Source organism: Macaca nemestrina, chromosome 8 (genome assembly GCF_043159975.1).
Source record: "Macaca nemestrina isolate mMacNem1 chromosome 8, mMacNem.hap1, whole genome shotgun sequence".
Classification (NCBI taxonomy): domain Eukaryota; kingdom Metazoa; phylum Chordata; class Mammalia; order Primates; family Cercopithecidae; genus Macaca; species Macaca nemestrina.
Genome location: NC_092132.1, coordinates 115,398,064 through 115,423,805, shown reverse-complemented (window position 1 = coordinate 115,423,805; position 25,742 = coordinate 115,398,064). Strand labels below are relative to the sequence as shown.

The following is a 25,742-nucleotide window of genomic DNA, read 5'->3' as shown; positions in this document are numbered from 1 at the left end:
ATCAGTCCCAGCAGGAGATTCCAGGAGTAGGGAGGAAAATCTGACCTTCCCTCCAGTGTGGATGGAAGAAAATGTCTACCTGAAGCTCCCATCACGATACTGATGGGCCAAAGCAATGCCACTTTCTGCTGGCCAGAAGATATTATTGCCAAAGGGCAAGACCCTTAGAGATGATCTAGTACTGCTCTGTGAGTTTATGGATGCAAGATATTAATAGCAAAGTGACCATCCAAGGCCACACAGTAACTTGGTGGCAGTGGTAGGATTATTACTTAGGGATTCTTGCCATGCAGCCACTTTACTTTTCTTGACGTATGTAAGAAAAATAAAGGAGGCTGAGGTGGGAGGATCACTTGAGTCAAGGAGTTTGAGGCCTGCCTGGGGAACCCAGGGAGACCCTTTCCCTACAACAAACACAGAAAGGGCACTTGAGTTCTTGGCGACAGAAGAGAACTTGATTGGCCTGTTTTTCTGACTGTGGCTGCCAGGCTCCTGTCAGCTGCTCAGTGAGAAAGCTGCTCTCGTCCTTGCTCAGCCTTGGGGATGGTCCTCTACCCAACTCTGCACCCGTCTTGCTGGTCCCGAGTCCGCCTTGTCAGGGCTGCCTGGCTTCTCTGCAGATGGCACTGGGGCAAGACAGTGATGCCCCCGGATGAGCTTCCCCTCCCTGACCTCTGCAGGCTTTGTCCAGCCTAGTCGACCTTGCCTTGGCTACAGCCCAGGGAAGATTCGAGAAGTGGGAATTTCAGGAAGTCGGGGAAATCTTTTTTGGTTGGGGGACAGTGTCTCGCTCTGTTTCCCAGGCTGGAGTACAGTGGAACCATCACAGCTCACTGCAGTCTCCAGCACCCAGGCTTAAGCCATCCTCCTGCCTCAGCCTCCTGAGTAGCTGAGACCACAGGTATGTGGCACCACATGCAGCTAATGTTTTAATTTTTTGTAGAGACAGGGTCTTGCTATGTTGCCCAGGCTGGTATCGAACCCTTGGGCTCAAGCAATCTGCCCACCTTGGCCTCCTAAAGTGCTGGAATTACTGGCATGAACCACCGTGCCTGCTCGGGGAAATCTTTTAACAGACAGTAGAATCAGTTTGAATATGAGCTGTTGAGAAATGGGGAAGTTGGTGGTTGAGAGAGCATCGAGCTGGGGGTTTGTGAAGGGAACAGAATAGGAATCAGTCTGACTAGACACTTGAGAGAAGTTTCCTTAGAATATGAAAATAATTTTGCAGAGGAATGTTTACACAAAAAACGATCTAAAGAAAAAACAGCTTACACACCGGAATCAAAATGTCACTTGATTCCCAGAGGGAATGAGCTCAGAAGTTAAAAAGAGAGGGATCCTTTCCAACTATTAAATGTATTTTTAAAGGCCCTTTTGGGTTTAAATTGGTTCCCGGAAGAATATAGGCCCTTATCCCAGGGGAGGTATCTTTGCAGATGCAAACAGAAGGGCCCAGAAGCTCACCATTTAGAATGGGGGTGGCGGGGGCAGAGGGCAGAGGGTAGGGAGGGCAACCAGAAATACTCCATCAATGGTGGTTTCAGCCAATAAATTCAGCCAGATTTTAAGATCAAGCAGAACTTCCTACTAGGACTGCTTTTGTTTATCCTACTTCCCTGGCTGTTGGAGTTCGCAGGGAGTGATATCACTGGAAGAACTTTGAAAGCAGGTCCAAATTTTCTAAGGCACAACTTTCGGAATGGAAAACAGTTCTGCAAATTGGTTTGCAACAGTCATAAATAAACTGAGTGGGCAGTTTTAATAAGTGTGCTGCCTGAGCAGTGAAGGAAGTTGAAAATGCAACTGCCCAACTGCTAGCAGCTAGCTGGTCACTGCAAGAAAAGGGAAACAGGGTTCCCGATTCTCAGTCCAGTGCTTTTATTATAAACTTCATCCTATGGTCTGGAAGTCAACCTCGTAAGCAGAAAAATAGCTTCAGAAGTGAAGCTGACTTACATATGAAGTACAAAATAAGATGCCTCGTCTTCCCAGGCACCACACAAAATCTGGACCTCTAAGCAACTTGTCACCATCTAAGGCCATCAAATCAAAAGGAAACAAGAAAGATGTTCCTACCTAGTTGAGGGGGAAGAAGGGGTTTGGGGGCCTGGGGCCTCAGGAGCTGACAGGTAGGCAACTCTTAAAGGTACTGTCATTTTGGGAAATTCTTACTTCTGTTTCTGCAAACCTCCAACTTCCTCCCCTTCCCCCAAGGCCCTATAGAGCATTCTTTGTTTACTCCTGGACACACTTTTGTCACTATGCCTTAGGACAGTGGTCAACAACCTTTAGCGGTCTCCAACCTTTCTGGCACCAGCGACCAGTTTCGTGGAAGACAATTTTTTCATGGACCAGGGGAGGCAGAGTGGGGAAGGTTTCAGGATGCAACTGTTCCACCTCTGATCATCAGGCATTGGTTAGATTCTCATAAGCAGCGTGCAACCTAGATCCCTGGCACATGCGGTTCACAGTAAGGTTTGTGCTTCTATGAGATTCCAATGCTGATGCTGATATGACAGGAGGGGGAGCTCAGGCAATCATATGACGCTCACTTGCGGGCTGCTCACCTCCTGCCACGCGGCCCTGTTCCTAAGAGGCCAGTCCCTGGCTCAGGGGTTGGGGACCCCTGCTTTAGGACAACAAAAGCCAGGGGAGTTCATTTTACTGCAGGTGACTTAAAGGGAGCACTGGTCATCCCACCTACCCCCTCTCCATCCCTGCCTCTCATCTTTACCTGCAACCCACTCCTACGCAACTTTTTCACCTGTTGTTTTGTGTCCAGGAGTCTCCCGAGTGTTAGAGGCATTTGAATCAGAGCAACTCTGTCTTGAATAGGGGCTGGGTAAAATAAGGCTGAGACCTGCTGGGCTGCATTCCCAAGAGGTTAAGGCATTCTTAGTCACAGGATGAGATAGGAGGTCAGCACAAGATGCAGGTCATAAAGCCTTGCTGATAAAACAGGTTGCAGTAAAGAAGCTGGTCAAACCCCACCAAAATCAAGGTGGCCATGAGAGTGACCTCTGGTCGTCATCACTGTTACACTCCCACCAGTGCCATGACGGTTTACGAATGCCATGGCAACGTCAGGAAGTTACCCAATATGGTCTAAAAAGGGGAGGCATAAATAATCCACCCCTTGTTTAGCATGCAATCAAGAAATAACCATAAAAATGGGCTCTGCCTATGGAGTAGCTGTTCTTTTATTCCTCTACTTTCTTAATAAACTTGCTTTCACTTTGCTGTATGGACTTAACTTGAATTCTTTCTTAAGAGAGATCCAAGAACCCTCTCTTGGGGCCTGGATCAGGACCCCTTTCCAGTAACACTAATAATGACTGAAGAAGTGTGTGGTCAGTTAGCACTGAGTCTTCAGCAGTCTCCATGTATCCAGCAAAACTTTACCAAGCTCCTTCCACAACCCCAGTGGCATGCTGAATATTAAGGATTCAGGAGACCCAGTCCCGGTTCCTCCACAGCCCCACATGGGAGTCTGAGAGCAAACCACCAATGCCACCAATGCAACAACTCTGGTCACAAGGGTTTGTTGGGGGTTCAAACTGTGGCCATGGCAGCCAGCAGAGGGGAGATAAGGGAGGTGTACTTTCCTTGGAGATATGGGGGTGGACAATCCTATGGGTAGGATGCAGGTGAGAGGGAATAGAAAAGACACTGTACATCCAGAAAAACCACTTGCAGAGGAAGGAGGCAAGAGAAGGCATGCTGGGATGTCAGGAGCAGCAGGAGGCAAGGTTGAAGAGCCGGGCATGGATCAAGCTGTGGAGGAACCGTGAGCCATTGTTACTGGGGGTGTCCTTGTTCTTGGAGTTCCCAAGATGGTGGTAGGCTGCTTCCAAGATGGCGGCAAGCCTCTTGTTCTCTGACCTGGGGTTCTTGGCCTCACGGATTCCAAGGAATGGAGTCTTGGGCCATGCGGTGAGTGTTATAGCTCTATCAGAAACTGTGGGTCATGGGAGAGAACCATGGAACCCAGCAACTAGAGTTCAGCTCGTTTAGGATGAACCCGGGCACTTAAGCGTGCAGGAACAATGGCGAGTCTTTAGCCCAGTCCCGAGCAACAGTGGCTGCCTCGCTGGATCAGCAGCACAGCAGACACCCTGCCGGATCTGGAGGGGTGAACATTAGCAGCGAGTCTGCCATGGCAGCAAACAGCAGTGGTGGACAGCAAGCAAAAGCTCAGCTGGAGCGGTAACAAACATGGACCAGAAGAGTGTGTAGTTGCAAGATTTAATAGAGTGAAAACAGAGCTCCCTTAAAATGGGAGGGGACCCAAAGGGCGTTGCCATTCCTGGCTCGGATGCCTAGGTTTATATCCAGCTCATTGTCCCGCCCACTGTGCTCTCTGGCAATAGATGATTGGCCATTTCTTTACCTCCTGGTTTTAGCCTAATTAGCATTTTAGTGAGCTCTCTTTACTACCTGATTGGTCTGGTGTGAGCTAAGTTGCAAGCCCCGTGTTTAAAGGTGGATGCGGTCACCTTCCCAGCTAGGCTTAGGGATTCTTAGTTGGCCTAGGGAATCCAGCTAGTCCTGTCTCTCACCATCACAGGCATCTGAGCAGGAGGCTGGGATGATCCAGTTTCTGATTTAGAAAAATCACCTGGGGTCGGAGTGGGGAGAAGAGATGGGTGGAGAGGTGAGCAGAGATGGGTGGAGAGGTGAGCAGAGATGGGTAGAGAGGTGGGCAGAGATGGGTGGAGAGGTGGGTAGAGATGGGTGGAGAGGTGGGCAGAGACGGGTGGACAGATGAGCCTGTAGACAGATTAGATCAGGATCCCCAAGTGGTCTCTCAGCAACCTTTGTCCCACTTCCACAATGTCTAAGTTCTAGAGAAAGTGGGCCCTTGCTGAGATGGGGGCAGCAATCCTCTGAGAAGAATTCTCTGAGGGACCTCTCCATAGGTCTCTTTACACAGTTATGCATCCATTTCCTGGACTTTTCTTAAGCCCCCCAAATAAAGTTCCAGGTAGGAGAACCTGAGACATTGCTAACACACCCTGGGGCAGCGGTTTTCAGATAGGGCCCCAGATCACTAGGAATAGCAGCATTGCATGAGAACTTTAACATCTCATCTTCTTGAGACCTACTTTATCGCTATTGAACCAGAAACTCTGGGGCCCAGCTACAGTGGGTTTTGTTTTTGCTTTTTTTTTTAGAGACAGAGTCTCGCTCTGTTGCCCAGGCTGGGGTGCAGTCATATGATCACGGCTCACTGTAGCCTCTAACTCTTGGGCTCAAATGATCCTCCTACCTCAGCCTCCCAAGTAGCTGGCACCACAGGGGCACCACCATACCCAGCATAGTGACAGGCTCTCATTTTACAGAGATGGGATCTCACTATGCTGCCCAGGCTGGTCTCAAATTCCTGGCCTTGAGTGATTCTCCCACCTCGGCCTCCCAAAGTGCTGAGATTACAGGCATGAGCCACTGTGCCCAGCCCCAGCTAGTGTTTTAACAAGTTCCAGGTGATTCTGATGCAAGGTTCAAGTTTGAGAACCACTACCTTGTGATAGCACAAACTCAGATGAGCTATATGGAGAACTGATCACCAGGCTCCCAAGATCCTATTTTTGTTTTGTTTCTTTAAGAGAAAGAAAATCTTCAAGCCTAATCAAAGTCAGCACAAAGCAACTTAGATGTCCCATGTGCAGGCTGGGCATGGTGGTTCAAGCCTGTAATCCTAGCACCTTGGGAGGCTGAGGTGGGTGGATTGCTTGAACGCAGGAGTTCAAGACCAGCCTGGGCAATATAGTGAAACCCCATCTCTACAAAAACTACAAAAATTAGCCAGGCCCAGTGGTGGTGCATGCCTGTAGTCTCAGCTACTTGGGAGGCTGATGTGGGAGGATCACTTGAACCCAGGAGGTGGAGGTTGCAGTGAACTGAGATCGTGCCACTGCACTCCAGCCTGGGCAACAGAGCAAGACCCTGTCTCAAAAAAAAAAAAAAAAGAAAGGCTTTATTTGAGAGACATGGAATGATTATAATTACGATTTATTTGATAATCTAGCAAATTATTTTGTAAAACCTACTATTTGCACTGAACTTTCTGGGCAGAGGGAAGAAAGAAATAAAAAAGACACAGGGTTCTTTCCTCCAGTAGGATTTTGCCATCATCACATCATCAATCATCATCATCATTATCAATCATCATCATCATCATCATCAACATCAACATTATTATCATCAATCATCACCATCTTCAAAAAACATCTTTTAATGCTAATGATAGTCACTTACAAGAATCCACGACTGAAAATCCACAAGGGATTTCTGAGAACTCATTTTGTACCCAGCTCTGTTCCCTAAGGCTTCTGCCCACAACTGATTTGCTGTCTGGTTCAGTCAGAACTTGAACACAAGAAGAAATCAGTCACACAGGGCTGCAGATAATTGTGGGCTAAATGTTTCCAAGCTTAAGCAGGCCTTGTGGATTTGAGGGTCCTCTTCCAGCTTTATGCAGGTGGCCTTCATTTTCACTCCTTGCCCGAAGCCCTGTATTTTTCTTTTCTTTTCTTTTTTTTTTAATTCAAATAGTGGCAATCATGTGCTACAAGATAAACAAGGTGATGCCCTTTGCATCTCCCTACTCTCGTATCCATAGCAATTTCCCAGCCTATTTTTCAGAACCCCCCAAAGGAATTATTGGGCTGGCTGTGCACGGTGGCTCACACCTACAATCCCAGCACTTTAGGAGGCTGAGGCAGGTGGATCACCTGAGGTGAGGAGTTCAAGACCAGCCTGGCCAACACGGTGAAACCCCGTCTCTACTAAAAATACAAAATTAGCCAGGCATGGTGGCACACGCCTGCAATCCCAGCTACTTGGGAGGCTGAGGCAGGATAATCGCTTGAACCTGGAAGGCAGAGGTTGCAGTGAGCCAAGATTGCACCATTGCACCCCAACTTGGGTGACAGGGCAAGACTCTGTCTCAAAAAATAAAAATAAAAGAATATAAAAGGGATTATTAGGCCTAGCAGATCCCAAATACTGCCAGAATGAGGCCAGAATTTCCCAGGAATTGAGCTCCCACTCCCCACCCCGCAGGCATTGAGTCATGTGTCTCCAGGAGGAAGCATTTGGCTATACCTTTGGGGCTATCGAGGAAATCACGATGCCCAGTTGTCCACAGCTCTTAGGAATCTGAGCTTCTCCGGGTTTGTCCGTAGACATGGGGAGAGGAGTCTTTTGGTGCCTTGACTCTGAGAACTTTGACCTTTAATTGTGAAGTCCTGGGCCCCCATCATCTCTCTCCCAAAGGGAGTGTTTGAGGATATGGCAACCGCGGCATTAACAGATGATTCTAGGAAGAAGAGGAAAAGGCCTGTTCTATAAATAAATGTACTGTTCCTGAATGAGGCACTGTCCTCCTCCCTACTCCCACCCAATCACCCTTGTGACTCGTTCAGAGCAGAGCAGAGCAACCCCGAGCCAAGGATTAGTGCGATCACAAGGTCAACAATAGATACCCTCTCCATAAATGCTCCTGGAGGGCTTTAGTCATTGACTAGGAGCCAGGAGTGGGGGAATAAGAAGGGTAAGGAGAGAGCTGGAAGCCTGTGGGGCTAGCTTGAAACATCTACAGTTGCTTGTTTGTTTGTTTAAAGATGCCCAACTTTCCTTCTGAATGTGAAAGTCTTTGGAGGGCGTGGAGAAGGGAGGGGACATGGGCTTCAAGGAGGGGACACTGGGAGAGGTGGACGATCCCTCGAAAAGGACTCTTGTTTTTAGGGTGGTTAGCTTTATCCTCAGAGCACAGATCTGCCCCCAAAATCTTTGTTAAAAGAAACCCAAGAGCTGGCTGGGTGCGGTGGCTCACGCCTATAATCCCAGCACTTTGGGAGGCCAAGGCAGGTGGATCACCTGAGGTCAGGAGTTCAAGACCAGCCTGGCCAATATGGTGATACCCCGTCTCTACTAAAATACAAAAATTAGTTAGGCGTGGTTGTGGGCACCTATAATCCCAGCTATTCGGAAGGCTGAGGCAGGAGAATGGCTTGAACCCAAGAACTGGAGGTTGTAGCGAACCAAGATCACTCCAGTTACACCACTTACACTCCAGCCTGGGTGACAGAGCAAGACTCCATCTCAAAAAAAAAAAAAAAAAAAAAAGAAAAAAAAAAGAAAGAAACCCAAGAGCTGGTACCACCAGCAATTTTAGAATCTCTTTTGTTATATCTTCAGTAAGCAGGAAGAGAGAGCAAGGCTCCTGCATTGATCTAAAGCTGGGAAACAGTTTAATATCTAAGCTTTTTGAATATGAGGACCAATGAAGCCAAGTGATAATCTGTTGGAGGGGCCTGTTCTGCAGGTTCTGAGGACCCCGGGGATCTTCAAGTCCTCACTGTCTTTTTGGGCATGAACATTTGGGTGTTGCAGGCAGATAAAAGTGGTGAGGGAATGTGATCGAGAGATGGAAAGCTGCGTGTAGGAGCATGCTGCCCACCAGCATTGCACCTAAATAAAGAAGGCCACGATGTGCTGTGACAGTGCCACAGAACTGATAGTCTGCATTTTCACCAGGCAGAGGGGAGGACAGGGGGTGGGTCGGCTTTACTGTCACCAGCAGAGACAACTTCCAGAGCAGCTTGGATGAATCATCTGGTACACATGCACACTCAACATTTTAAAATATGGATGATGGGGCTGGCGAGGCGCCAACTCACAAAAGCTGACTGTTGGGTACATAATTTTTTGGACCCGGTGTGTCTAATTCCATCTTCAATTATTGATTATTTTGATCCCTTTCAAGTGAAACTTTAAGTGACTTATCTAAAGATAGGCTACTGCTAAGCTGATGTTAGAAGGAGGTAAAAACCTAAGTTATTTAAGATGATGTGGCTAATGTAAGCGGCTAATCAGAAAACAAATTAGCTAATTGGTTGTAGTCACAATGTTATTAACATCAGATGCTACTAACATCTTTGTTTTACCTTTTTAAAAAATTTTAAGAGACAGCGTCTCACTGTGCTGCCCAGGCTGGTCTTGAACTCCTGGCCTCAAGAGATCCTCCTGCCTTGGCCTCCCAAGTTGCTGAGATTATAGGCATGAGCCACTGTGTCTGGCTGTTTTTTTTTTTTTTAAATCAAAGTTTAGGGTGAGGCATGGTGGCTTACACTTGTAATCCCAGTGCTTTGGGAGGCCAAGGCAGGAGGATTGCTTAAGACCGGGAGTTGGAGACCAACCTGGGCAACATAGTGAGACCTCTATAGAAAATTTAAAAATTAGCGGGGCCTGGTGGCTCACACCTTGTAGTTCCAGCTACCCAGGAGGCTGAGGCCAGAGGATTGCTGAGGCCCAGGAGTTCGAGGTTACAGTGAACTATGATTGCACCACTGCATTCCAGCCTGGGCAACAAGTGCAAGACCTTGTCTCAAAAATTAAAAAAATAAATAAAAATAAAACCAAGGCTTAGGTTCTGAGTTCCAGGGTGAATTTGTGTTTACAATTGATATTCAGAGCAAAAATTCACTGTCCCTTGGTCCCTATGTTGGAGAAAGGGCCTTAGGTGGACAGTAGATCTGACAAATGGCGCCATTTCTTATCCCCAGAAACGAAAAGCCACTGAATTAAATTCCTTATTTGTCTTTGGAGACACAGGTTCTACTTCTGCAGAAAAGATGAAAGAAGATTCTGGCCAAGCAAAGAATGTAAGAAACTCTTACGAGATTCAGAGGTCAAAAGCTAGCTAAACATAGCTGTAAAGGACTTTTTTGTGTGTGCACTTGGAGCTATGTGAAGATGGGCTCTACAAGAAGTGATAGTTAATCAATATTAATGCCTTGCTGTGATCTAAAAGGCTAAAACTTGCTAAGTCAGTCCAGTCACAGATGTTTTGCACAAGATTACTATGTACAATGAACTCCTGCTCTGGAAACACCATGTCCTCTCTATTAGATTAGTGAGCCAAGACATAAATACATGGAAAGCTAAAAAAATAACAAAACAAAAAGTCAGCTGACATTTTTGACCATTAAGTAAGGAGAAACACTGACTTAACCTTCACCAAGAAGCTGCACTTTGGGCTGGGCGCCATGGCTCACCCCTGTAATCCTCCTACTTTAAGAGGCTGAGGAGGGGCTGGGCATGGTGGCTCACACCTGTAATCCCAACATTTTGGGAAGCCGAGGCAGGCCAGTTTACTTGAGGTCAGGAGTTCAAGACCAGCCTGGCCAACATGGAGAAACCATACCTCTACTAAAAATACAAAAGTTAGCCGGGCATGATGGTGGGCCCCTGTAATCCCAGCTACTCAAGAGGCCGAGGCATAAGAATTGCTTGAACTTGGGAGGTGGAAGTTGCAGTGAGCTGAGATCACACCACTGCACTTCAGCCTGGGCAACAAAGTAAGACTCTGTCTCAAAACAAACAAACAAACAAGCAAAAAAAAGGTCGAGGAGGGAGGATCACTTGAGACCAGGAGTTTGAGACCAGCCTGGGCAGCATAGTGAGACCCTATCTCCACAAAAAGTAAAATTAAATTTAAAAAAAACAAAGGAAGTTGTCGTTTGCTTGATGCTTAAGACCAAATGAAATCACCACAATTAGGATTTATGAAAAGAAGGGCCATCACGGTTTATAGCTTGATTTAAAGTTTTCACATCTTTCTTCAGAAATTGGTCATGGTCACATCTCATCCGAGCTGCAACAAGCTGCCCTCTTCTAAGTTGTGCTGCTTGTGACGCAGGCGCAGGCAATGACATCCACTTGGCAAAGCTTCTGAATCAGCTGTGTCCAGAGAGCAAGGGAACTTAGCACCGCTGGTCTTTGGCACGGGGAACACATCTGCCTTCATTTGTCCCCATCATGACTTTTTTCAGTAAGAACTCATGGAACAGTAATCAGTGACGGCAGTTCTCAAACCTGGAGAGCAGAAGTGCACAGACTGGCCTTAGATGTATTTCCCTGGCCACCTCTTCGCTACTCTGGGCCACTTCTGCCCCGCTTTCTTCTGAGCAGCAGATGCTGAAAAGGCAGGAAGGGCACTCATTCTGAAGGTGTTTCTCAGCGCACGGCAAGTCATTTGATAGACAGCAGAGAAACCACTTTGAGCACTTGGCAGGGTCATTTTCTGATTCTTTTTCTTTTTTTTCGGTAACCCTTAACATCTGGTAAGTTTTGGATTCTCTTTTGCTTCATCCTCATTTGTGGCCCAGTCCATGATAAGCAGACTCTAGCTGGTAGGAGCCATGCATTGACCTTCAACATCAAGGTCAAGAGACCTTGAAAAACATCTGTAGCTTTTGCTGCCTGTAACGTACCGTCTAGTGCTTGATTATATAGCCCAATTTTATCTTCTAATTATGTCTTGCCTATCAATGTGTCAATTAACAAACATCAGTTGGTGCCTTCTATGGACAGAGTCATGATTTCTGTTCCCTAGATGTAGGAAACAAGTTATTTACTTTTTTATTTCCCCCCACCTACACTCCACAGTGCAGAGCACTTACCCGGAAATTACTTGAAATTTTCAAATAGGGTCTCACTCTGTTGCCCAGGCTCCAATGCAGTGACAATCATGGCTCACTGCATCCTCAACCTCCTGGGCTCAAGCACTCCTCCCACCTCAGCTCCCTGAGTAGCTGGGACTACACGCACGCCATCACACCCAGCTAATTCTTAATTTTTTTTTTTTTTTTTTTTTTTTTTGCTGGGGGGACAAGGTCTCATTCTGTTGCCAGGCTGGAGTGCAGTGGCACAATCTCGGCTCACTGCAACCTCCACCTTCCGGGTTCAAGTGATTCTCCTGCCTCAGCCTCCTGAGTAGCTAGGACTACAGGTACACGCCACCATGCCCAGCTAATTTTTGTATTTTTAGTAGAGATGGGGTTTCACCATGTTGGCAAGGATGGTCTTGATCTCCTGACCTCATGATCCACCTGCCTCGGCCTCCCAAAGTCCTGGGATTACAGGTGTGAGTCTCCGCACCCGGCCATTTTTAAATTTTTTTGTGGAGATGTGGTCTTGCTATGTTGCCCAGGCTCGTCTTGAACTCCTGGCCTGAAAAGTTCCTTCTACTTCAGCCTCCCAAATTGCTAGGATTACAGGTGCAAGCCACCAGGTCCAGCTTTAGCAGGAATTATGAAGTGACAGATTCTGTCTCTGACAGTCCTGCTTCAAGCAGCTAATGCATCCCCTGGTACCATCTGTGATTGGATGAGGACTGCGGAAATGGTGCGGACACTGTAGAATGATGAGAGGTGGCTAACAAGTCAATAGGCTTCAAAATAGCTTCCGCCCCATAGATATTTTTACTTGCTCAAACTCCTTCCAAGTTCCCTCCTTGCCAGTGGGGCTCAACGTGTGGATGTAGCTTATGCTGGGAATACTGGCAGCTCAAAGACAGAGATCTGCTATAAAGTCTCAACTGATATGTTCATTAAAATCCTCACATCTGTAATCCTAGCACTTTGGGAGGCCGAGGCAGGTGAATCACTAGGTCAGGAGTTCGAGACCAGCCTGGCCAACATGGTGAAACCCCCATCTCTACTAAAAATACCAAAAAAAAAAAAATTAGCTGGGTGTAGTGGCGGGTGCCTGTAATCCCACCTACTCAGGAGGCTGAGGCAGGAGAATCGCTTGAACCTGGGAGGTGGAAGTTGCAGTGAGCCGAGATCACGCCACTGCACTCCCGCCCGGGTGAGAGTAAGACTCCGTATCAAAAAAAAAGAAAAAAAAAAAAGAAATTCTCACTGAGCTTCAAGCATCTGGTTTCCTGCTCCTTTGGCAGAACTATCATGTGTAGTCTAAATATGCAAAACGGGGGAAATCCGTTCTTTTTACACAATAAAGTACTCCAAGCTCTGTGCTCACTGGTAGGGAATAAATATGAGTAACAAAGGGTCATGTGTGAACAGGGAGAGATGCATGTAAACAGACACGTGCTGTCAAACATTGAGGATGCAGAGGAGGGAATCGTCCATTTAAAACAAATTTTTTTTTTTTTGGGATGGGGGTCCCACTATGTTGCCTATGCTGGCCTCCAACCCCTGGGCCCTAGCTATTCTCCTCCCTCAGCCTGCCAAGTAACCGGGGTTACAGACATGAACCACCATGCCCTGTGGGAACAGTCCATTCTATCGCGGGGGCAGTGATTAGCAAAGATGAGGTGACATTTGACCTTTGGCTTGCAGGATGTGTAGATTTTTGTTTGATGATGGATGGTGTAGGAAATGCTGTACCCAGAGAAATGCATCCTGAGAAAAGTCATGGCAGAACCCACGAGGCAACCTGGGAGTCTCTTGGCATGGCCGGGCAAAGGGGATAAAGAGACACAGGGAAAAATAAGGATGGAGCGAAACATAGGGCAAGAACATTCAGGGCCTTGTAGGCCAAGCTAAGCAGTTTAGGTGTTAACAGCAGACAAACGGGAGCCACTGGAAATTTTTAAAACCCAGGGAGACATGATCATATACTTGTCCTGGAAAGATCAACCTTGAAGCCATGCTAAAGAAGGACTGAAGAGATAAGGAAGGCCCAGGGAGACAGGTCACCCCCCTGATTAACACTTTTCAACAGCTTAAGGTAAAATTCAAACTTCTGGCAGGGCACACACCTGGAATCCCAGCCCTTTGGGAGGCCAGGTGGGTGGATCACTTGAGGCCAGGAGTTCAAGACCAGCCTGGGCAACATGGTGAAACTCCATCTCTACTAAAAAAAAAAAAAAAAATTAGCCAGGTGTGGTGGTGCACACCTGTAATCCCAGCTACTCCGGAGGCTGAGGCATGAGAATCGCTTGAACCTGGGTGACAAAGTGAGACTCTGTCTCAAAAAAAAAAAAAAAATATATATATATATGTGTGTGTGTGTGTGTGTATGTATACACACACACACACACACACACACACACACACAAAGGCCAGGCGCAGTGGCTCACTCCTGTAATCCCAGCACTTTGGGAGGCCAAGGAGGGCGGATCACAAGGTCAAGAGATTAAGACCATCCTGGCCAACATGGTGAAACCCCGTTTCTACTAAAAATACAAAAATTAGCTGGGTGTGGTGGTGCGTGCCTGTAGTCCCAGCTACTCGGGAGGCTGAGGAAGGAGAATCGCTTGAACTCGGCAGGTGGAGGTTGCAGTAAGCTGAGATGGCACCACTGTACTCCAGCCTGGCGACGGAGCAACACTGTGTCTCAAAATAAATAAATAAATAAATAAATAAATAAATAAATAAATAAATAACAAAAAAAGATCCAGACTTCTCATTGTTGCCCAGAAGGGCCCTGCCCACTTCTCCATGCCACCTGGTTCTGCTTTTCCTCTCAGAGCAACATGGCAGCCAAAGCCCCTCCAATATGGCGAGCTCTTTTCACCTCAGAGCCTTGCATTTGCTTGCTGTTTCTCTTTCTTGGAGTGTTTGTCTTTGAGCTCTCTCCGTGACTCTTTCTTCTTAAGTAGTTTCTCAGTCTCAATTTTAATTTCCCCTTCTTCAAGCAAACGGTACATTCTTCATATTACTCTAACACACTCCCATAAACATGGGATTCTTTTGTTTGATTATTGTCTTTTATACCCGCAAGCTTCACGAGGGAAGGACTCATTCCTATCTTATTCACCAACATGCCCCCAGAGCCTGAATGAGTGAATGACCCAAACAAGGACTAACATGAGCCTGAACTAAGATGAAGAGGAGCTGGGAGCAGGGAGGAGGAGATGGAAGGGGTGTAGGCAGTGGGAATCGATACGGCTCGATGACTAATTGGCTGTGGGTGGTGAGAGAGAAGGAGTGACAATGACATTTCGGTTCCTGGATTGAGTGACAGAGTGGAAGTTATGTCTTTATTATAGAGACAAGGAATGCAAGAGAGAGAAGTTTATGAGGCAAAGTCAATAAGATGAGTTTTAGTTATATTAGGTTTGGGGCATTCGGAGGTAGAAGACCAGCGTGGAATTCGATACGGGAATGTAGAGAGAAGTAGAAAGGCTCAAGCTGCAGACACGTACTCAGGAGCTGTCCACATGCACGATGATTGAAGTCAAAGGAAAAACATCCATCAAAGGAGGATGGAAAGAGTATGGGTGCAAAGGAGAGGAGACATGGGTGCAGTTTCTTTCTGAGAATGCATCTCTCTGATGGATACAAGAGACATTGAGCTGCAGGGACCTGCTGGCCTTCCCCGGGCCTCCTAGGGATAGCTTGCTCCCAGGCTGGCTAGATGAGAACCCATCATGGCAGAGCTCAGAGAAGAGCATATAGAAAGCCAAGTGGGGGACATCTGCCCTTGCCTGTCCTCTCTGAGAAAAAGACAAAGGGTTTCAGTCACACTGGGACCAATCAAAGAATGACATCCAGGCCAAGTGCAGTGAGTCATGCCTGTAATTCCAGCACTTTGGGAGGCTGAGGCAGGAAGATTACTTAAGCTCAGAAGTGTGAGATCAGTCTGGGCAACCTAGTGAGAGCTCATCCCCACAAATATTTTTTAAAAATTAGCTGGGCATGGTATATGCACCTGTGGTCCCAGCTACTCTGGAGGCTGAGTGGGAGGATTGCATGAGCCCAGGAGGTGGAGGTTGCAGTGAGCTGTAATCATGCTACTGCACTCCAGCCTGGGCAACAGAGTAAGACCCTGTCTAAAAATAATAATAATAATAATAATAGTAATAAAACAGAGTAAGACCCTGTCTCGAAAAACAAAAAACAAACAAACAAACAAAAAGAAGGCATGATGTGCAGAACATCTTTTAACCTGCTGCACTGAACATGGGGATATGTGGGCAGGAATGTTATCAATACAGTTGGTGCGCTTGAGACCAAGAACCACATCCTCAGTCCAAACAATACTGTTTCCTTTCAGAAGTCTACTCTCTGTGAGAGTACATTCATACAGGTCCACTTATGGAGCGCCCTATTTTACCTGCTTATTTAAATAAGTTGTATTTCAAATAACAATAGGTTTAACTCTTTTATAGAGAAAGGAGAATATAAATAATAATCATCATCTTCTAAAACAATACTACAATGGGCTTTTTTTCCTCCTAGTTTTTTCCACCGACCATAGGCTTTATAGTCAAAATCACATGTATGTGTGTGTGTATACAAAATGTATCTTGTGGCCAGGCATGGTGGCTCATGCTTGTAATCTCAGCACTTTGGGAGGCCGAGTGGATCATTTGAGTTCAGGAATTTGAGACCGGCCTGGCCAACACAGTGGAACCCCACCTCTACTAAAAAATACAAAAATTAGCCAGGTGTGGTTGCGGGTGCCTGTATTCCCAGCTACTCGAGAGGAGACTAAGGCAGGAGAGTGGCTTGAACCTGGGAGGTGGAGGTTGCAGTGAGCTGAGATCGTGCCACTGCACTTCAGCCTGGGCAACGAAGCAAGATGCTATCTCAAAAAATAATAATAAAATAAAATAAAATGTGTCTTGCTTTTTAAAAATAACCCAGATGACAACATACAATTTTTCAAAATTATTTTATTTTTATTATTATGGTACATCATAGTTATACATATTTATGGGGCACATATGATGTTTTCTATTTTAGAGATGGGATCTTGCTATGTTGTCCAGGCTGGTCTCAAACTCCTGGTCTCAAGTGATCCTCTTCCTTCAGCCTCCCAAGTAGATGGGACTGCAAGTGAGAGGCACTGTGCCTGGCATCTAGCTTTTTTTGGCGAAACATTATCTTGTAAGCAGTTTTTTCCATACAGCCTCAGCATTTTGATGACTGTATGATACTCTTTTTCCAATTGTTGAACATTTAGGACATTTCTAGTTGTTCTCTATTTTAAATATATATAATTATTTTAAAAGGCATCTATTAGTTTGCTAGGGCCACCATAACAAAGTACTATAGACCTAGGTGGCTTAGGCAACAGAATTTTTTTTTCTCACTGTCTGGAGGCTGGAAATCCAAGATCAGGGTGGGTGCAGGGTTGGTTTCTGCCCAGGCTCCTCTCCTGGGCTTGCCATTGGCCACCTTCTCCCTGTGTCTGCACTGCCTTTCCTCTGTATTTGGGCATCCCTGGTGTTTCTTTGTGTATTCAAATTTCCTCTTCTTATATAAACACTGCTCAGATTGAATTAGGGCCCATTTTAATAGACTCTGTTTAACTTGTCATCTCTATAAAGGCTCTACTTCCAAATACAGTCAATTTTGAGTTACTGGGATTAGGGTTTTAACATGTGAATTGGGGGTTATGGGGAGGCATAATTCAGTCCCATAACACATTATGTTTAATTTTTTCTCACTTGCAATTTTAGATCATTTTCTTTGGATAGATTTCCAGAGGGTAATCACTGGGCCAAATAAAAATATTTTAAGGCTCTTGAAAACTGCTTTTCCAAAGAATATAACAATTGGTACCACAGCAGCCTGATTAATTTTTTTTTTTTTTTTTTAATAAGTAAATGGGCTGGGTGCGGTGGCTCACACCTGTAGTCTCAGCACTTTCAGAGGCCCAGGCGGGCGGATCACTTGAGGTTAGGAGTTTGGGACCAGCCTGGCTAACATGGCGAAACCCCATCTTTATTAAAAATATGAAAATAAGCTGTGCGTGGTAGCGGGTGCCTGTAATGCCAGCTACTCGGGAGGGTGAGACAGGAGAATTGCTTGAACCTGGGAGGCGGAGGTTGCAGTGAGCTGAGATCATGCCACTGCACTCCAGCCTGGGCAACAGAGTGAGACTCTGTCTCAAAAAACAAGCAAGCAAGCAAGCAAGCAAACAAACAAACAAAAAACAAAGAAAAAAATATAACCAATTTTGTGAGCACCGCCTTCATCAAGAAAAGGGCAAGGAGAAACAAAGTCATGAAAAGCTTGAACTGAATCTGTCCCAGGGCACCAAAAATTCTGCTTCCTATGGAGGTCTTGGAAATGCCTTTTTTTTTTTTTTTCAAAGACAGGGTCTCACTCTGTCACCCAGGCTGGAATGCAGTGGTGCAGTCATAGCTCACTGCAGCCTCCAACTCCTAAGCTCAAGTGATCCTCCACCTCACTCTCCCAAGTAGATGGGAGTACAGGTGTGGAATCATGCCTGATTAACTTTTAAAATTTTTTGTAGGCCGGGCGCGGTGGCTCAAGCCTGTAATCCCAGCACTTTGGGAGGCCGAGACGGGCGGATCACGAGGTCAGGAGATCGAGACCATCCTGGCTGACACGGTGAAACCCCGTCTCTACTTTAAAAAAAAAAATACAAAAAACTAGCCGGGCGAGGTGGCGGCGCCTGTAGTCCCAGCTACTCGGGAGGCTGAGGCAGGAGAATGGCGTGAACCCGGGAGGCGGAGCTTGCAGTGAGCTGAGATCCGGCCACTGCACTCCAGCCTGGGCGGCAGAGCGAGACTCCGTCTCAAAAAAAAAAAATTTTTTTTGTAGAGTGGGAGTGTTGCTATAGTGCCCAGGTTGGCCTCAAACTCCTGGGCTCAAGCGATCCTCCCTTCTAGGCTGCCCAAAGCAGTCGGATTACAAGTGTGAGCTACCTTCCCTGGCTGTTGAAATGCATCTTTATTAAAAATCAAAATATAACCAGGAAACAGAAAGTGAGTATATGAATGGTGAAATTGTTACATATCCTATCTCATGCCATTCTTATTAGTTGAGTATTGTCTTTTACTAAAAAGCAACTCAAGCCAGCATCGACGACAACTTTTTTTTTCTTTTTGTTTTGAAACGGAGTTTCCCTCTTGTTGCCCAGGCAGGAGTGCAATGGTGCGATCTCGGCTCACTGCAACGTCTGCCCCCGGGGTTCAAGCGATTCTCCTGCCTCAGCCTCCCAAGTAGCTGGGATTACAGGCACCTACCACCATGCCCGGCTAACTTTTTGTATTTTTAGTAGAGACAGGGTTTCATCATGTTGGCCAGGCTGGTCTTGAACTCCTGACCTCAGGTGATCCACCCGCCTTGGCCTCCCAAAAGTATTGGAAGTGAGACACTGCGCCTGGCCTAACAAGAGCTTTAAGTATGGCAACCTTGTATCTTTCAGGTGTAAAATTAACTCAGCATGATAATTCCTGGCCACTATCTACCTCACAGCTTCAAACAGTTTTTTCAAGAACTAGGCATGCAGAAATAAATGGTGGATTTTATTGAAACCTATAGGCATTTTTGAATGACATTGTTACCAGCCATTAATTGGTTCAGAACCTTTGTAAGTTTTATTTAACTTGAGCTGTCTTTTTTTTTACCATGCTTTTTTCAATGCATTGCTCAGTATTTTTTAAGTTTCATGAATGCATGTTCAGTTCATTAGATTCCATGACCGTGTAACATTTTGATGCAGTGTTTTGTAAATGAAGTTGCATTTTCAGAGCAGTTCTGTGTGTTCTGTGATACCATCTTTTCCAAGAGAAACCTTTAAAACCTTAAAAACAAAACTGCCCCAAACCATAGAAAACTCGTAAGTGTGCGGTCCTTTTTCTTGTTCTCATTTTTTTCCCTTTCCTTTTTCTTGTCAATAACAAACATTTACCAGAGTCTACAGATGCTAGCTAAGGAAGGGCTGAGACGGGGTGGAAATGGATCGGAGGCAGGTGTCCGGGGTGATTGAGGGTAGGGTTGTTACATCTACAGATCCTGGTTATATTTTAACTTTTAATAAAGATGCATTTCAACGGCCAGACAAGGTGGCTGCCACCTGTAATCTCACTGCTTTGGGCAGCCCAGGAGGGAGGATTTCAAACTCCCAGGAGTTTGAGGCTAGCTTGGGCAACAGGCTTTTTCAGAAAGGAAAAATCACGTGTCACCCGGAGGACCATGGGAGGGATCATGTGGGTGAGTTGGTGAGAAGGAAAATAATACACACACACACACACACACAAAGGGGTGGGGTGGAGGAGACAGGGAGAGGGAGGGAGGGGGGGGAGAGAGAGAGAGAGAGAGAGAGAGAGAGAGAGACTCAGAGTCTCTGAACTTGATAAGTTGTTAAAACTGTCTTTGAAACAGGAACTCGCCTTGGCTCCTGTGAACTGAAGAGCCCAGATCTCGCCCTCCTCTTTCTCGCAATCACCTTGCCTTTTAAAGCTGTTGCTGGAGGTAGCTTCCCCTGGCTAGGGAGGAGCTGCCTTGTTGTTCAGAGAGAGTCGTTCTTCCAAAACCAGGGGTGGGGTAAGTGGAGGCTGCAGACCCTCAAGGGATCCCTTTGGGACGGGGGAGGGAGGATTGGGGGGTGGGGATCCCTGGGAGGGATCTTGTCACTTTGGTTATCCTAAGAACTATATATTTTGAGGTGGGGATCCAAACTCCCCTTATATTAAGAAGAAAAGTTGGGGGTAGGGTGCAGACATTTTGCCAAATTACAGACGGAGCCGACTAGAACCAGAGCAATTCCCAAAGGAGGTCCTCCCACACCCACAGGAAGGCCAAAAAAAGGCTTGAAATTCAAATTATTTTTGGTGCTTGGGAGATGAGAGGGGGTGAGAGAGGGCAGCAGCAGTGAATGGGAACTGAAGGGGGAAGAAAAAACCAGAAGGCTTGGTTAGTATCATTCCAATGAAACAGGTCAGGAGAGCACCAAGGACTCTCAGACATGTAGTTGGACTTGGAATACTTTTATTATGTGTCTACAGGGTAGACTGTAAAGGAGAATATCCACACATTTTACATAAATGTAGTTTCTGCTGTAAAGAAACTGCTGCTCTCCCTCCTTTTTTTTTTAGCCTGTGTTTCTGGGATGACAGGACAGAGATGTCCTGTCTATTTCTCTCTGCACCTCTCAAACCGCTTACCTCACCCAAGTTTCCTCCAGGAGCCTTCTTCCCTTCATGAGCTTTGGCAGTTTTGTTGTTTTGTCTGCTTATATTTTGCTTTTAAGAAGGATGAAAAAAAGATAGTGGGGTGGGGTAGAAATGGAGCACCCTGTGAGAGGCGAGAAAGCAGTACGCCCATTTGAGAATTGGGTGGAGGGAAAGGGAAAAGACCTTTGGAAAAGAACTGTCTCCTTTTTATTTTTATTGATTTATTTTTTGAGGCAGGGTCTCACTCTGTCGCCCAGGCTGGAGTGTGGTGGTGTGATCTTGGCTCACTGCAACCTCCGCCTCCTGGGTTCATGCCATTCTCCTGCCTCAGGCCTCGAAGTAGCTGGGACTACAGGTGTGAGCCACCACGTCTGGCTGATTTTTTGATTTTTTGTAGGGACGGGTTTTCACCATGTTGCCCAGGGTGGTTTCAAACTCCTGTGCTCAAGCAATCCACCTGTCTCAGTTTCCCAAATTGTTGGGATTACAGGCGTGAGTCACCATGCCTGGCCTGCACACTTTTTAGGTATCAGTTTTTCTCATCTCTTTCATCTCTTCAAAAGAGTGACTTGGATTGCACAGGATGCCCAGGTAGATACTGGACACCCAGTTAAATTTGAATTTCAGACAAACAGCAAATGACTAAAAATCTGACATGAGGATTCTGTGCATTTGAGGCAGTTTTTTTTTATTTTTGAGATGGAGTTCTGCTCTTGTTGCTCTTGTCGGCGCCATCTCGGCTCACTGCAACTTCCACCTCTCGGGTTCAAGCAATTCTCCTGCCTCAGCCTCCCAAGTAGCTGGGATTACAGGCATGTGCCACCACACTCGGCTAATTTTGTATTTTTAGTAGAGATGGGGTTTCACCATGTTGACCATGCTGGTCTCAAACTCCTGACCTCAGGTGATCTGCCCACCTTGGCCTTCCAAAGTGCTGGGATTACAGGCCTGAGACACCGCACCCAGCCCAAGGCGTTTCTAAATCACCTCTATAGGGGTGTTTAAACAGTGGGTACCCAGAGGGCACAGTTTTAAGGGAATCACTGTCTAGATCTCCCTGAGATGCAGTGAATGCCAGTTCGTACTGGCTTCTGTCTTCCCACCTCTCCTTTCCCAACAGCTCTCTCACTTCTAAAAGAGGAAAGAAAGACGTGGCCCTGGGTCGTAAAAACCTTCAGGGCCAAGACAAGGGACAATGAGAAATATCCGTGTTTGTGCTGAGACAGGAAAGCCTTTTCTAACAGATACAAATCCTTTCACAGGTTAAGCGGTTCCCAATTCATTGCTATCCATAAAATTTGGAGAAAAACCTAATTGAATTGTCCACAAACAGATCAATCATTAGAATATTTTTAAAGAATAAACTTTATTGGCCAGGCACGATGGCTCAAGCCTGTAATCCCAGCACTTTGGGAGGCTGAGGTAGGCGGATCACCTGAGGGCAGGGAGTTCAAGACCAGCCTGGCTTACATGGTGAAACCCCTTCTCTACAAAAATACAAAAATTAGCCAGGCTTGGTGGTGGGTGCCTGTAATCCCAGCTTCTTGGGAGGCCAACGCAGGAGAATTGCTTGAACGTGGGAGGCAGAGGTTGCAGTGAGCTGAGATCTTTCCACTGCACTTCAACCTGGGTGACAGAGTAAGACTCTGTCTCAAAAACAAACAAACAAGCAAAACTTTATTTTGTAGGGCAGTTTTGGGATTACAGCACAACTGGGTGGAAAGTAGAGAGTGTTCCCATTATACCCCCAACCCCACGCGTAAAAAGCCTCCCCACAGAATAATTTTTGAAGGAAAATCTCTAACATAATTGAATGATGTTACCAAATACGGCCTTACTGAAAAACAGATCTCAGGTTCCCTGGCAAAAGTGTTTTTAGTCATTCCAGGATCCCTTTTGAAGCCATAAGCCTTTCTGGGTTATGTCCCAGTTTTCTTGCCTCTCGTCAGCCCTGGACATTGTCATAACAAAAGTCCTTGCAGCCTCATCTGCGTATTAATGTGACCAAAGCTGCTCAGAGCTTACATTCGTAAAAACGAGAAATAGGGAAATTATTAGGGCCAGGCGCGGTGGCTCATACCTGTAATCCCACCACTTTGGGAAGCTGAGGCAGCCCTCACTTGAGGCCAGGAGTTCAAGGCCAGCCTGGCCCACATGGTGAACCCCTGTCTCTACTAAAAATGCAAAATTAGCTGGGTGTGGTGGCACATGCCTGTAATCCCAGCTACTTGGGAGGCTGAGGCAGGAAAATCGCTTGAACCCTGGAGGCGGAGGTTGCAGAGAGCCGAGATTGTGCCACTGCACTCCAGCCTGGGAGACAGAGTGAGACTCCATCTCAAAAAAAAAAAAAGAAAAAGAAATAGGGGAAGTATTGACATTACATCCTGCTCATTATTGCAATAAGTAATATTAATTGATGAATATTTAACTTCTTTACATATACTTGTTTACTATAGATGTATGTATGCAAACATATAAACATACATATATTTAAAAATCCATCCTCATCTATCTCATTGAGACTAATTTCTAATGCTATTTTACTGTATTTTGTTTAACTATCAATAAACTATATTTTTATCTTGTTGTTAATAATTGTAATGACGACTTAGTCTCAAAAACTGTTTTAACACTTACAGCCTTATGGACACAGGATGTTTTTTAACATTGTAAAATCAATTTACATATGCATTTTTGTTTCAGAAAATATGATAGGGCAATCAATAAAAGATGTTCAAGCATAAAAATAGCTGACATTTGGATACAATTCTTTAGGGAAAGTGGAATGGAAGTATAGTTCAAGGAAGAAAGGGATAGATTTAACATTTCTGGCTGTCAAAGAACTGCTTGTTCAATTTTAAAAATGAATGATAGTGTCATATTACTATGGTACTTAGATTCTATTGGACACCTTAAAAAGAGTGATATGACAATTTTATTTCAAAATATCCCATGCTAACAACTGCAGAATACATCCCTTGTGAACACTTAAAGCTACGATTAAAAGTTATAGATGTCAAACTTTAAAGTGTGTGAAGAGATACATAGTTTTTCAGCATTTTAGGAGTTGTAGGTAAGGAAAAGTTTGAAAGCTGTTGCTTTTTTTTTTTTTTGAGACAGAGTCTTGCTCTGTCACCCAGACTGGAGTGCAGGGGCGCAATCTCTGCCCACTGCAACCTCCACCTCCTGGGTTCATGCGATTCTCCTGCCTCAGCCTCCCGAGTAGCTGGGATTACAGGCACCCACCACCATGCCTGGCTAATTTTTTTTTTTTTTTTTTTTTTTTTGAGACGGAGTCTCGCTCTGTCACCCAGGCTGGAGTGCAGTGGCGCGATCTCGGCTCACTGCAAGCTCCGCCTTGCGGGTTCACGCCATTCTCCTGCCTCAGCCTCCTGAGTAGCTGGGACTACAGGCGCCCACAACCGCGCCCGGCTAATTTTTTGTATTTTTAGTAGAGACGGGGTTTCACCGTGGTCTCGATCTCCTGACCTTGTGATCCACCCGCCTCGGCCTCCCAAAGTGCTGGGATTACAGGCGTGAGCCACCGCGCCCGGCCTAATTTTTTTATTTTTTTGATGGAAATGGGGTTTCACCATGTTGGCCAGGCTCGTTTTGAACTCGTGATCTCAGGTGATCCGCCTGCCTTGGCCTCCCAAAGTGCCGGGAGTACAGGCATGAGCCACCGTGCCTGGCCGAAGGCTGTTGCTTTCTACCATCCTCTTACTAACATTCCTGTTCACAACATAATACTTATATTTCCCAATCTTTTACAACCTGGAACAATAGAAACGGTGGACATAATTGTCCCTACAATTTCAGAGGATTCCTAGTCTGAAATTCTTTGTACTGCACTATGCCGCTCTTCTACTCTGAACCGGGTATTAGTTACAGGGTCACAGTACAGTACAAGGACTTAAATTGGAGAAACCAGAAATAAATCAGCCCCCAGACCTCCTGGATGTACTATTTCAAGAATATGCAGTTACATTTCGGAGGCCCCAATTTGACTCATGGTGCACTCAGGAACACATAATTACCAGCTGCATTCTAACAGACTTCTGCTGTAATGCTTGCTTCTGAATGTGATGCTTGCTACCATGATGTCACCTTCTGAAAACAGGGGACAGCCATGGCAGCATTTATGGCAACACATTGAAACTAACCAACCTTCATGTGCACCTTGCTCTGCTCTGGAGAGAAACTTTCTCGAATACCAGGTGAAGTTCTGGTAGAGTTTCTCCAAGTGTTGAAACTTTCTTCTCAAGGAAGGCAGAAAAATGGATGGAAGCAACCAAATGCCCAAAGAGCAGAGGAAGTGCTCATGGGGGCAGCTATGTGAGAGGGATTGTAGCAGTTGAGGTGGGAGAGGAATGAAGTGCTGCTCTTTAAGTCAGAACTAAAAACTGAATGTTAGCCCCCCAGGATTTAAGGATTGCCAGCCCCAGTGTGCAAAACTGGGCTTAGTCTGTGGAGTTCATAAATAGGGATGCCTCAGTTATCCAGGATCAAGAGGGATAAATGTTCACCATAAGTCCATAAGTTTTATATATGTATATATACACACGTACACACACATATTGAGATAGGGTCTCCTCTGTCACCCAGACTGGAGTGCAATGGCACGATCATGGCTCACTGCAGCCTTGACCTCCTGAGCTCAGGTGTTTCTCCTGCCTCAGCCTTCTGAATACCTGGGACTACAGGTGCATGCCATCACGTCTGGATACATACACATATATATGTGTGTGTGTGTATATATATATATACACATATATATATATAATTTTTTTTTTGAGACGGACAGAGTCTTGCTCTGTCGCCCAGGCTGAAGTGCAGTGGCACGATCTCGGCTCACTGCAACCTTTGCCTTCCAGGTTCAAGGAATTCTCCTGCCTCAGCCTCCCAGCTAGCTGGGACTACAGGTGCACACCACTAGGCCTGGCTAATTTTTTGTACTTTTAGTAGAGATGGAGTTTTGTCATGTTGGCCAGGCTGGTCTCAAACTCCTGGCCTCAAGTGATCTGGTCGTCTCGGCCTCCCAAAGTGC

General features: G+C 45.9%; 2 protein-coding genes across 2 annotated transcripts in view; one reads left to right on the top strand and one right to left on the bottom strand.

Moving 5' to 3' along the window:
- Positions 1–6,711: 6,711 nt before the first annotated feature.
- Positions 6,712–17,638, bottom strand: LOC139355865 (UPF0764 protein C16orf89-like; the record flags this gene model as incomplete). The annotated part of the gene is made up of 2 exons (XM_071068360.1): positions 6,712–6,829; positions 17,535–17,638. Coding segments are annotated over 2 exons (222 nt in total), but the record flags the coding sequence as incomplete, so codon positions are not given.
- Positions 17,639–19,918: 2,280 nt separating this feature from the next.
- Positions 19,919–25,742, top strand: part of LOC105476559 (pleckstrin homology domain containing A2) — an 89,310-nt gene continuing 83,486 nt past the window's right edge. Inside the window, exon 1 of the mRNA XM_011732596.3 lies at positions 19,919–20,066. The gene's annotated coding sequence lies outside the window, so the exon portion shown is untranslated. The remainder of the gene's footprint in view (positions 20,067–25,742) is intronic.